At 40.5% G+C, this 11,078-nt stretch overlaps 1 protein-coding gene across 1 annotated transcript; it reads left to right on the forward strand.

The window, feature by feature from the left end:
- The first annotated feature begins 7,411 nt into the window (after positions 1 to 7,411).
- On the forward strand, positions 7,412 to 8,407 carry LOC147422211 (uncharacterized). Its single transcript, XM_086503171.1, has one exon. It carries the CDS (start codon positions 7,543 to 7,545, stop codon positions 8,071 to 8,073), a length of 531 nt encoding a protein of 176 aa, XP_086359297.1. The 5' UTR covers positions 7,412 to 7,542; the 3' UTR covers positions 8,074 to 8,407.
- The last annotated feature ends 2,671 nt before the right edge of the window (positions 8,408 to 11,078 follow it).

Below are 11,078 nucleotides of genomic sequence, written 5' to 3' on the forward strand. Positions count from 1 at the left end.
TCTTTTGCCAGTCATAGATAAGGGTCCAACAGCATCAAGACCCCGTTTTTTAAACACATCAAAAGCTAAAATTGTCTTCTGCAATTCAGACTTCAAAATTCTCTTTCCCATCCTCTAACAAGGCAAAGACGACTTGCACCAATGATTAACATCCTGTTAAATACTCGCCATATATAACCTTCCTGCAAGACCTTATGCAACATGATATTCATAGCAAAATGGCCTCCATAAGATCCCTCATGATTTTCTTCTAGGATTTGGTAAATTTCCTCTTTCCAAGGCACACGATGCAAAACCAAATCATCTCCTTTCATGTAAAGCACATCATCAAGAATTTTGTATTTCCTAGATTTCCTTATGAACGCATACTTTTTTAGAAGATGGTAAACCTTCAGGTAGAACACCTATCAATAGAAAATCCACTTTCTTTGATAAGATTTCCCTCCCATGATATAAAGGGGCATCTCCCTTTACCACAAACACACAAGTGATCATCTCTTGGGCAGCATCATGAGCTTCTTCATTTAGAGACCTCTCAATATGATGCAACTCCATGCTTCACTGGCTTTCTGTGCAACGCCTTCACTTTGAATAATAAATTCTCAGTTTAGGGTTCTTATTCTTCCATACTCCCAACACTTGCTTCCCAACCAACAAACCATCTCCTTTAATTTGCAAGCGTCTAATTCCCAATTGTAAGCAAATATGCAAACCACCTTCAAGAGCCATGTATTCTGCTTCATTGTTACTTTTTGCATCAAGTTTCAACCCTTGATTTCTCATAAGATTCCCTTGTGCATCATAAATAACAATGCCTCCTGAAGCAGTATCATGATTTCTTGGATAAGAACCATCAAAGTACAACAATGAAGCATTAGAGATGGAAGAGTCTCGATTTTCTTTTTCCGCACCACCTCTTCTTTGACCAAAACCGGAGGATCCTTATAGGCGAGAAGTTCTGCTAAGGTAGCCCAAGTACTTTCCTCCACCAAAAAGGTGAACTCAAACTCTTGGAGCTCAATAACCCATCTCATCACTGTTTTTGATATATTTGAATTATTGAACGACTCGGGAAGCAATTAATAACTGGCAAGAAAGGTGAATGACTTTTGCAGCAAATAGTGTTTGAATTGCTTGCAAGAATAAACCATACTGGTCATCACAATTCAATTTCAAAAAAATCTCTTTCATGAGGAGTCTTTGCTCTGCTAGCATCATGAACACGCTTCATATAATAAGATTCCTTCCCCCTTTGCAATAACATAACTCCAATAGCGTCATCTCCCACTGATGGGTTGACATAAAACTCTTTTTCCAAGTCAGGAGCTTGCATAATAGGTAATGTACTCAAAATTTATTTAACTCTATCAAAGACATCGTCACACTCATGAGACCACTCCAAGGGATCATTCTTAAATGTTTGTTGCAATGGATACAATAGCTGTGATGCCAAAGGTATTAAACAAGATACATCTTTAACTTTTTGTATGAAAGTGGCCAATTGTCTGGTATCTTTTAGAGATGACAAAAACAACAAGGCCTCCACTTTATTTGGATCTTCTTCAATCCCATTTTCTAAAATTACATGCCCAAGAAGCTTCACCCGTAGCTGTGCCAAATGACATTTCTTAGGATTGAGTTGACCCTCACATTCATCATACCTTGAAAAGTCATTTCAATCTTTTGAACATGCTCTTTCCTTGAACTGTATACACAAAAATCAACGATGAATACTTTGACAAGCTTCCCAAGGAATGGGGAAATCCACTTTCCTTTCAAATGCTCCAGGCCTATTTGTCAACCCAAAAGGAAGGCAAAAACAAGCCCATGGTGTGATAAAAATAGTATTTTTCCGGTCTTCAGGAGCAAGGATAAGCTGAAAATATCTTGAATAACCATCTCAGACACTGTATCTTTCAAAACGAGCCACTGCATCTTAAAGTTGACGAATGAAAGGCAAAGGGTAAGGATCTTTCTTGGTCACTAAATTCAATGGCTTGTAATCAACACAAACTCTCTAGCTCCCATCTTTCTTTGGAGTGACCACTATAGGGCTCACCCATTCAACATAATCAACTAGCACAATAAACCCAGTATCCAATAGTTTATCCACTTCTTCCTTTAAAGCATTCATCTGTTCCTTACCCATCCTTCTTAATTTCTGTCGTATTAGCTTTGCCCCTTCAACTAGCTTGATCTTCACAAGATCCCCAACAAAACCCGTTATTTCTTGATATGAGGTGATGAAAAGATTTGTAAATCTTTCCAACATTGATAAGTACTTCTTTCTATCTCCTTGTGTCAAAATAATACTCAGCATATTTTGTATCAACTCTTTCTTCACTGGTAGTTCTTGTTTAGGTTGCATCAACTCTTCAAGTTGCTCTTAACAACTTGAAGTATTTATATTCCCTGATATTTGCAGCACTTCACTAATTTATTTCTATTCCTCATCCAGCAACAAGAATGACACTTCAGTCTCATCAATGGAACTCAAAGTCGTGCTAGTTTGTGAGTCTTCAGAACTATCATCACTGGTAGTTTTGGACTTATCATTCTCACTCGCATCTTCAAGTGCCATAGGTTGTTTGGTAGTCATATCAAACACTCTCTTTTCACCCTTGTTGCCATGCACACCGATTGTGCCCTTACCCCAATCTTGCACGACACCAACAACTCTCAACCAAGGTCATCCCAGAATGAGAGGAAAGGCTCCCAGACCAGTTGGCATAACATGAAAGTTTACCATAACCTTCACGTTAAAGACTTCAACTTCCAATTTCTTGATCATTCCCAAACGTTTCACTTTGGCATGGTTTACTAGTCAAATTTAAAACCCAGAGCTTCTGCATGTAATGAGACCCAGTCTCTCAACAGATGACTATGTGATCACACAAACTTGAGCACCTCCATCAATGTAGGCTTCTCTCATGCCCACATATTTGTGCCAAGCATTCACCACAAGACAGATGTCGGGTAACTCTCCCACACGCAACACTCTGACTTGTCCATACTTCGGGTCTTTTTCTGGATTCACTAATGACTTCCCCTACCTTTTAAGTTTGGGCAACTGTCCAAAAGTACAATCCGCTTTCCTCCCAATCATGTCTTCCTTTAAACTGTAAGCTGTTTGGCCTTCTCCCAAAGGTAAATCCGCCACTTCAAATCGTCTACAAGGCTTTCTCTTTCTCTTGGATTTTGCATCTTCACCCTCTTTCTCCTTCCCTTTCTTTCTGCTAGGCCCTGGTGCTGCATAGCCTTCCCTCTTTCTTTTGCCTACTAGAAACACATCTTCTTCTTTCTTTTCGACTCGCACAATGCCCACATGACCACGAGAGGTTGAGGCTTCATTTTCATGTCCATTACCTTGATCTCCCTGTATATCCAATGCATAATCATTAGCTCTGTTAGGAATCTGCCGAGGAAGTGGAAACATATCCCCTCCCATCCTTACTGGCTTTGAACAATAAGTGCTAATATGACCAAGTTCTCCGCAATTATAACAACTGGGGATGAACACGCTATTGTTAATTTGCATTATAACAACCTTACATATATATGGAGAGATTTTTTTTCATGCAACTGCCATGCAAGACTGAAACTGCAACTGCATGCTATAGGGATATGCTCCCACGTGGGCTCGACATTGATCTAAGGCTTGGAAACCCAACATACCCTCTATTATCTCTTCATTATGTCCTTGTGGTTTCTTTTGTCGAGGCTCTTTTGACTCTACTTCTTCTGACATTTGATCAAGAGATTTGAGTCTGATACCCATCACTTCTATAGAGGAATCTTCTTTGATGGTGGTGATGCCACTATTTTCTTCTTTCAAGGTTGTAGTTGTGAGCTCTTCTTCTGTTTTAGTTGGTGTTGACTCCCCTTATAGATCTTCTTGACATTGCTCCTTCATGTTGTAGATAATCTTTCTATGGTTGGCCTTATTGCATATGAGTATTCTATGATTCGAAGCCAAAAAATATGCTCAAATAGAACAAAACTCAAGCTATGAAAGATACACTTTTATAAAGAACCAATACTAACTCAAAACTCTTGTGTGTGTGAAGATTAGGTGTAGCTTCGCTCCAAATTGTACAGATGCAGTGCTCATTCGACTTGTTAAGAACCCTAAATTGATGCTTCGATTCTTCATCTCGTGACCATTTCATAGAAGCTTCAGAACTTCATTGAAAAAGCCCAATTAGTTATTTGAGGAGGGGAAACCCTAATTGGAGGCCTCATAGCCTCAACCATGTAGTAAAAGAATCATGGGACTGCACTAGCACCCTGTATTGGAATGGCTATATCTCCTTGCTTATATGCCCAAATGAGCTCATTCTTGGCTCTAAAACTTCCCCCTGAGTTTGAGAAACCACAGAACCATCATTGACGTGGAATTTTATGTCCTTTTTCTATTTCTAGACATTTTTTAATAATTTTATAGCCATTTTTAGCCCAAAAATGCCCCGTTTTTATCGTAAAATGCCCAAACGTGCTGGGAAAATTTCTAAATTTATGAAAAATATCTGATTGGGATCAAATTTTATGCTGAAACTTATTTTTACACTTGGTAAGCACTTTGGATATGTCGTTTATGTGATTCCTAAAGAAAATTAGGCATACTTTAATGTGGTAAAACATGCACGGGTGCCACGTCCTCCGCCTCGCGTGCCTGGCAAGGTTTGTACATGCATGCAACCATGGCATCCATTTTCACATACATCACACTATGTACATTGTAGCATTTGGTTAAGAGTGAGGTGGATATTTTTATTTTCACATTATGCACGTGCCACGACACGACACCAGGTCGAAGCTCTATCATATGGTCATTATCCCCTCGTTTTCGAGGTAACATAGAGATGTCATCAATAAATACATCTTGGAATCTATTTAGAAAATTAGACAAGTCTAATTCTTCTTGATTCCTACCACTTGTTTTTGTTGAAACATTAGCATCATTTAAAGACTCTCTGATACAAATCATGTACGAGGAAAGTGAGTTTTGCATTGACTTATCAAAAGTAGGTGAATTTACAAGTGGTATAGTACGACCCGACTCATTAGCATCTATATAGATGTTCTTTTTCCCGTGGATTAAGTAGATTCTCCTTTCACGGAACTTCATGTTGGAAGCTATGCGATTGAACCATGGTGCCTCTAGCATAACATCCTCATATTGGAGAAGAGAGATAAAAAAGTTTTCTTTGTCAACGTAGCTTTAGACATGAAGCCTTAAATTCCCAATCAAAAAGGTACTGGATGCTTGTTGTCTCTTGAAAGCTCCATTGGCAGTTACATTATCTCCCATCTCGAAAGCTTGAACACCCAGCTAATTAGTGGCCAACTCCGTTGATATAAATTTATAAGTAGAGCGAGGATCAAATAGGATGAAGGTATCATGCTCGGTCACCTTCCTCCAAGCATAGGAAAGGGATGATCCTTTGCAATGAGCATCCTCTTTTAGAGCTTCAAGCGTGAAAGCTCTAGGAGTCTCATTGCGTGCATTTCTTTTGGGGCAAGAAAAATATCCATGTCCTTGCATTTGTGATCTTTGTGAAAAGACTCTAGCTCTTTAAGAGAGAGTTTGTTTTTACCTCTGTAAACGCCTTTCTCCTTATCTTGTTGTTGCTGTTGTTTGAATTGCCTTGAACCTTGAGCATTGTTCTTCCCCTTTGCATCATTTCAATCTTTCTTTTCCATGGGCTTGGCATTCTTTCTAGCCCCTTATTGGAAATTGATATGAGATGCAACCATAGTGTGGTGTTAGTAATACACTTTTAGTGAGAAATTGAGACAAAAACTCACTCAAATTAAGAAGTTGGAGCAAAAGGCACAAAAACCTTGAAAATTGATCAAAATTTGGACCGTTTTAACTTTTTGATGCCCAAATTAAAAAACAAGTGAAATTCTAACATCTATAGAATGCAAGCATAAAACTGACCAAATTTCATGTTCATATGTGGTCAAACATGGATCACAATCCATGTCCTCTTTGATCATCAGAAGCTGATATTTGAGCATTGAGTAGATGACAACATTTGAGACAACTTTTGCAAAGGGCACCATAGCAAAAAACACCAAAAAGTTGACAAAGTCATCAAAAGACGAGTTGCTAGTCAGAAACCATAGTGCAAAAACAAAAAAATTATTTTGATCAACAAATTTTTCTCCAAATCTAAAAATAAGTGGTGGAGTGGACTACTCATACTGCAGGGAATCATCAAGCCAAATTTGAAATCCAAACCTGATGGAATATGGATTGTGATCCATGTCTCCTTTTTGATTTTTTGGAGAGAGACCATATAGACTTGTAGCAGAGACCTATTCAAAAAAATATCCAAAATAAGAATAATCTAAAAAATCCAATAAGTGGGTTAGAAGAGGGCAAAAGTGTTCCAAGTCCAAAACCTGCTAAATAGACTTAGGGTTTGACTTTTGGGTAAGCCAAAGTGAATCAAATCACATAAAGATCCCATAGAAGGGATCAGGGGGCTGTAAGAGACATGTGTGTCAAATTTTAGTCTATTCTGACACAAGGGTATATGGATTGTCATCCAAGAGCTTTGGTATCATGCTCATGTTGTTGGACACACCGGCGTAGCCTAGAGTAAGTGCAATCCAAGAGGCATCATTCCAGACAAGAAGCTTGCCAACATGTGTGCTCCATGAACTCTCTCTCTCTCTCTCTCTCTCTCTCTCTACTAACCAAGTAGAGCATATATCTGTTTCCATAGGAACCCTTCTTCATACTAGCTATATCTCAAATGGATTATAGTAAGGTTGTACAAGAGACCTCTACTTCCTCCCATATTTGCATTTTTGACATGATGGGAGAAACACCACTTGAAGAGCAAATGTTGAATGCAGGTGCCACGCCTCCACAGTATCTCATACTGCATGGACAAGAGGGCATCGACGACTGAAGTGATTCAGAGCGTTCGATTCACTCTTGTAAATTCGGGGCACATGGTAAATTTGGGGCGGGCCACCTCCCATGTCTCGAACCCACAACCTCCCTACTACGAGCCATGTGCACTACACCCGCTTGTGTTCATTGAAATAAAGGGGGTTTGAGTACGTCATATAGTAAATGTGGGGGAATTTGTAAATTGGGATCTGCCTGTGCCATCAAATCCTACAGTCCAGGATCGACTCGCCCTCCCATTTTGTCCTCCACTGTTGCCCATGCCCGTGTGGGATAGTGCTAAGGGGTGCCACGTAGGTCGGCCTCTCCAATGAGCTGACGTGTAGAACAGGACAAAGAGCTTGCCAAGCCGGCCGCAGGTAACTATCTGAGTCCGCGTATCGTCAGCCGCAGGTAACCATCTCGTACGCGTATCGTCGGCCGCATCTAAGTATATTTATTAGTGTTCGTACCGTAGTCTGATCTAGCAGAGAGCGAGCGAGAGAGAGAGAGAGAGAGAGAGAGAGAGAGAGAGCACGCATACCTGCAATTTCTCTGATTTAGTACACACACACACAGAGAGAGAGAGAGAGAGAGAGAGAGAGAGAGAGAGAGAGAGAGAGCACGTACCTGCGATGTCGAGGGGCCAGGGAATAGCAGCCACGCTATTGGTGGCGCTGCTGGTGGTGGTAGTGGCTACGGACGTTAGCGGCGAGAAGGAGCCGCGCAGATTCAAGAAGAACCATGTGACGTATTACGCGCAGGTGGAGATCGGCGGGCCGGGGATAGCGCCAGGCTTTCTCTTGCCCGTGAACACCAGCTTCTCCGCCAACTTGGGCACGGGAACGTTCTTCGCCTTCAATCTTACCAAAGGAGTTTCGCGCACCTCCAAGCACCTGGGCTTCGTGCGTGGCTACACGGTGGAGGCCAGCTTCCTAGGCAGCAACGACTCGCGGCTGCTGGAGGTGGCCTTCGTCGAGTGGGATGATGGCCGCTACGCCGGCACCCTTCAGCTGCAGGGGCTCGTGCAGGCGACCTATACGGAGCTGGCCGTTACGGGCGGCTCCGGAAGCTTCCGAGGGGCCCGTGGCTACCTCATCATCACGCTTGACAACAGCGACGACATGCCCTTCCGCACTTTCCGCCACGATCTCCACCTCTTCTAACACCTACAAAAACATTTCATTCTATTTGGCTCACCCTCCCCCCACAATACTCGAAAGAAAACATGCATAGGTGGTCGTAATACCTGTTCTACTATATAGATGAAAGTCTCATGTTGTTGATCTTAGTCATTAAAAGATCGAACCTTGCAGCTCCTCCTAGTCTAGTCGATCCTCACCTTTCTACCTTCCCCCAAAGATAGCCTTTATTCTTGGCATTCATGTAGTTTGCAGCCCAACATAACAACTTTCTCTCACTACAATGATGAACAATTTTTTTTTTATGTATTGTAGCCAATGAGTGGCTCCATGTCATATGTTTGATCGATAGCTCTTTTTGACTGCACAAGTGTTATGGGGAACTTCGCTACATTCTAACAATAGGGTTCTAAAGTCTCATTGTGCTCACGATGTCCTACCTACATTGTCATACATGTAAATGCAAGTGTTCCTTATAAACACCTAGTTTCGACAAGAGGGAAAGAGGGGGGGGGGGGGGGGGGGGGGGGGGGGGGGGGGTGGTGGTGGTGGTGGTGGTGGTGGTGGTTAGTGTACGTAATACTTATAGATCACGTGTACTCAAGGGCTATTTCTAAAACCCTATAGCTACGAAATTTTCACCGATAAAAGGGAACTTTTTTATATTCAATGTGTAATTTATTTTTTGATATCAATTTTTAAAACCCTTTTGTAATGTGAAAATATAAGCAAGTGTACAATGAAATAATATCTACTACTGAACCCACATGATGGGATTTTTTTTTGCACAATGCATCAAACTTCACAAGATTAGGATTTCGTTGGGTTCTAAGTCTCCAAGTACTACCAAAAGTCTGGTAAGAATCTGGTAAATCACTAAGAACAATTCACACAAGGGAACTATCAAAAATGACTTCGCTTGCAAAAATGAGTCGCTCATTAATATCCTTGAAACCAACAAGGAAAGTGTCCGTGTCATCTTCCTCATGCATAGTCTCTGACTCGATCCCTTTACGCAACAATGCAATTTTAGTCTCATTATGACTTGCATAAAACCCCCAGAATATCCCAAGGTTTTTTTAGTAGATTTAGCCCATCGAATGTGAGGAGTGATAATGCACTTCACAGATAATGCAATTAATGAATGTTCTTGTCCATCTCTAACATCCCAACAAGATTTCCCAGTCAAATGTAAAATAGATCTAGCAGCAACAATCTTGTCACTAAAACCTGCAACATCCTCAACAGTGCTTGTATCCACAAAATTTAGACATATATCAATGCCTTGCACAACATTCCAGGCGCACTTTGACACAATACCATGTTGCATCATGTAAGCCCACATAGGGAAATTGTCCCTATTTTAATTTATCCTTAACATCAAACATATTGAACACATCTGTGTTCTTGTCAGCCACATGATGGGCGACTCCACTTGATGTGAAAACTTCCCGAGAAGAGGTAAAACAAAGTAGGACTAACACATGCTATATAGCACAACCCAAAGAAGACTGTGAAGGAGCTTTTCTACAAAAAGTTGCACTGACAAAAAATTTGCATGAGAGGAAATGGAGGTTGAAATGAACAGAAGTGGGAATTTTGAGTAGCCCAAAGTATTTTTTGACATGTTGACACTCATCAAAGCTCACCCAAATCGGAGAAAGTGAGTAGGCAGGTACTGGTGATGCTCAACGACTATGACCCAGAGGATGCAACCTGCTCTGATACCAATTGTTGGAAATAGAATTATAGAAAAACACAGGCAACTTGGAGAAGATGAAGAAGCTCAAGGCACACAACATAGAGTATATTGCTTGGTGCATAAGTGAAAGATAAGATAGCCCTAGAATGATGGGTGTGTGTATAATGCACCAGGGAAAAAATGTCAGGACAGTCCTAAGTGTGTTCACACACATCAATACCATGTATGTATGGTAATATTATGGGCCTATCCAATGATGTAGGAGTGATTTGCTCACCCCTGGTTGAAATGGACAATAAAACTTACCAAACATCTTTCTTATACTCTTGATGGATATAGGACTTGTCGTATAGGCACTTGTGGTGGGCTTGTGCACGTTGTAGATTGTGCTTTATGGCACTTTGCAACAGAGGGAGGGTTGTGGATATTTATCATGTTCTTTTTTTCTATGACTACAACGTTAGTTATAAAAATTATTAATTCACAAACCTTTACATTCACAAAGAATGACCATATGACTTGAAGGCTACCAAACAGTGCGATCATTTTTACCCTCTCCGAAATAGCCCTAGCCCTCTCGGGCCCTTCGAGCAATAGACATAGCCCTTCGAAAAGAAAATCAAGGGCCCTTTAGACATCATTAAGGGTCCTTAACCATGGCCAAAATCCTAATCAAGTTTTTCAAAACTTCATCTTCTTCTTCACGTTACCCTCTCCCTCCCATATCTCCATAGCTTGAATTCCTTTTGCCTCTTTCCCTTCTCTCATTCCAAGTGGTCTAATTGATGGTCTCTAACCAAAGTGAAGAGGGAAAGAGCCGCCTACATCAATACACTTCTTCAATACTGTCCCAAATCAACGAGAAGACTCTACGATATACACAAGGTAATGTTTTTCTTGTTCTCTTTATGCTATTTCACTTTCTTGGTAGTGATTTACTTTCATGCTTACTTAAATTCATGTTTAAGATATGACATTTTTCACAAGCAATCCTTTTTCTTGGGAAGAAGAAATAACTTCTTAATTTTATTGTTCTCTTCTAATTATGGTTCATTACTAATTATAACTAACCCCAGCTTGTCTAACAACTAACCACATGTATATCATAATTACCTAAATAGTATGCATGATCAAATGGTGACTAATATCCTTAATTATCCCTTAATCTCTTGCATAAACCTTTAATAGGTTTTTAAGTTACTTTTGTTCTATTACCTATACTACTCTTATAAAGGTAAATGCTACAAATCAAAGGCAACCAGGCATTAGGAAAAGTTTGGACTCAAATTTGGTCCTTTTAGCGCTAGAGAGAGAATGCAACGTGAAT

The sequence above is a fragment of the Adiantum capillus-veneris genome, chromosome 27 (genome assembly GCF_014529385.1).
Source record: "Adiantum capillus-veneris isolate H3 chromosome 27, ASM1452938v2, whole genome shotgun sequence".
Lineage (NCBI taxonomy): Eukaryota > Viridiplantae > Streptophyta > Polypodiopsida > Polypodiales > Pteridaceae > Adiantum > Adiantum capillus-veneris.